Source organism: Aplysia californica, unplaced genomic scaffold (genome assembly GCF_000002075.1).
Source record: "Aplysia californica isolate F4 #8 unplaced genomic scaffold, AplCal3.0 scaffold00009, whole genome shotgun sequence".
In the NCBI taxonomy this organism is placed as follows: Eukaryota; Metazoa; Mollusca; class Gastropoda; order Aplysiida; family Aplysiidae; genus Aplysia; species Aplysia californica.
The window spans coordinates 11,977-13,526 of record NW_004797279.1 but is presented as its reverse complement, the minus strand read 5'-3'; the positions used below and the strand labels follow the sequence as shown (position 1 = coordinate 13,526).

Genomic DNA, 1,550 nt, shown 5'->3' with positions numbered 1-1,550 from the left:
GGGGGGAGGAGGATAAATCGGGGAACGAAGTGATTTCCATAGATCGTGTGGTTTTCAAATGTGCTGTGTTACCTTATTTTTGTAGCATCGTGAAGATAGTGTCTCAAATGCAAGGTTAAGTCTTGGGAATAGACGCGCAATGGATATGGCCCACTCGCTGTGCTTCCAAGTAAAGGAAGGAAGGCGTTTAAGTAGTAACAACAATAACACATTCAGATAAAGAATTAATAATAATGAAGAATGGACACTAAGACTTGACACAAGGGGTGTACTACCCAAAAGTCCCAATTCGGCTAAAAATTGTGGATTTTGAGTTGGATGCATCTTTAGCTTCTTCAGCCTCTCTTACAACTTTAGGTATATTTCATAGCATTAGAACCCCCTAAAGTCTATTTTTTCCCAAACCGGGCATGTTTGTCACCACCTCTTCCTCATAAGGTCAATCGTTTACTTTTCTGTGTCGCCCGTCTTCTCAAAACGCGATTTTTCTATATACTTTTTGGAATAACTTCACCATTTTTCTTCCAATCTTGATGAAATTTTCACAGAATGAAGAGAAGATATAATACTAAAATTCTGACAGTTGAATTTTTTATTCATGGAATAGTTTTTTGTTGGTGGTGTCTGGACTGTGGGTTTTCAGGGATTTTTTGCAAACTTGAATATGACCTAAGGAAAAAAAAACCCATTAAAATTTTTCTTATCTGTTTAGGAATAATTCAACAGCCATTTTTTTAAGATCTAATGTTTTTTACATGCTTGCTAAAAAAACAAAAAAAACAACAAATACAATCTATTTCCATGAAAAATAAGTGCGGTGTTCATTGCGTAAGACCTGTCAAGAAAATCCAATATGGCCGCTACAGCCATTGCAATGAAACTTTTTGCGCAAATTTGATGGCGGATTTTAAGACTCCTTACTATGCTTGTTATACATGTGAAATGTGGTAAAAATGTCTCCTCTAATGAGCGAGATAGCCTTCAGATGTATCCCCCCCCCCCACCTTAAGTACGGGGGGGGGGCAACATCCAGTCCCCTGGCCTCAGTATGCAAGCTTCTACTAGAAATCTATCAGCTGTCAGACATGACATAATTCGGTTTCTCTGTTTCTTAAAAAAGTGAAAAATAGAAGCCCAAGCCCAGAAAGTAAAGACCACACTCCAAATATTTTGCACTACACGTCTTGCCTTGCTTTTTTGCTCATCATTGTTGGGCAATATTGACATATTGATAATAATGATATCATATCAGAGTCAAGATCTAGCCTCATCGTTAAAAATTAAGATCGCACCTCACTGTCACTTGGCATACTCAGGATGGACGCTCACGGCTAACAATTTCGGAGAAATAACACACTTAAATAATTTTTCACACTTTGATGAAAAGTTGAAAATCTAACTTCCACTGTCTTCCACTTCAGACTTCAGATTGCAAAATGCATCGCGGAAGTTAACTTTTTGTGGTCTTTCGCATTGTTTCAAAACATAATGCGCAGCGTTCATATTCGAAACAAATTAACCTCTCCTCTCTCTCTCTCTCTCTCTCTCTC

At 37.9% G+C, this 1,550-nt stretch overlaps 1 protein-coding gene across 1 annotated transcript in view; it reads right to left on the bottom strand.

Moving 5' to 3' along the window:
• LOC101859987 (transformer-2 protein homolog alpha) overlaps positions 1-1,422 on the bottom strand; it is a 16,333-nt gene extending 14,911 nt beyond the window's left edge. The window contains exon 1 of the mRNA XM_005089743.3: positions 1,293-1,422. Coding sequence (XP_005089800.1) covers positions 1,293-1,310 — 18 coding nt within the window. The 5' untranslated portion in view covers positions 1,311-1,422. The remainder of the gene's footprint in view (positions 1-1,292) is intronic.
• Between the last annotated feature and the right edge of the window lie 128 nt (positions 1,423-1,550).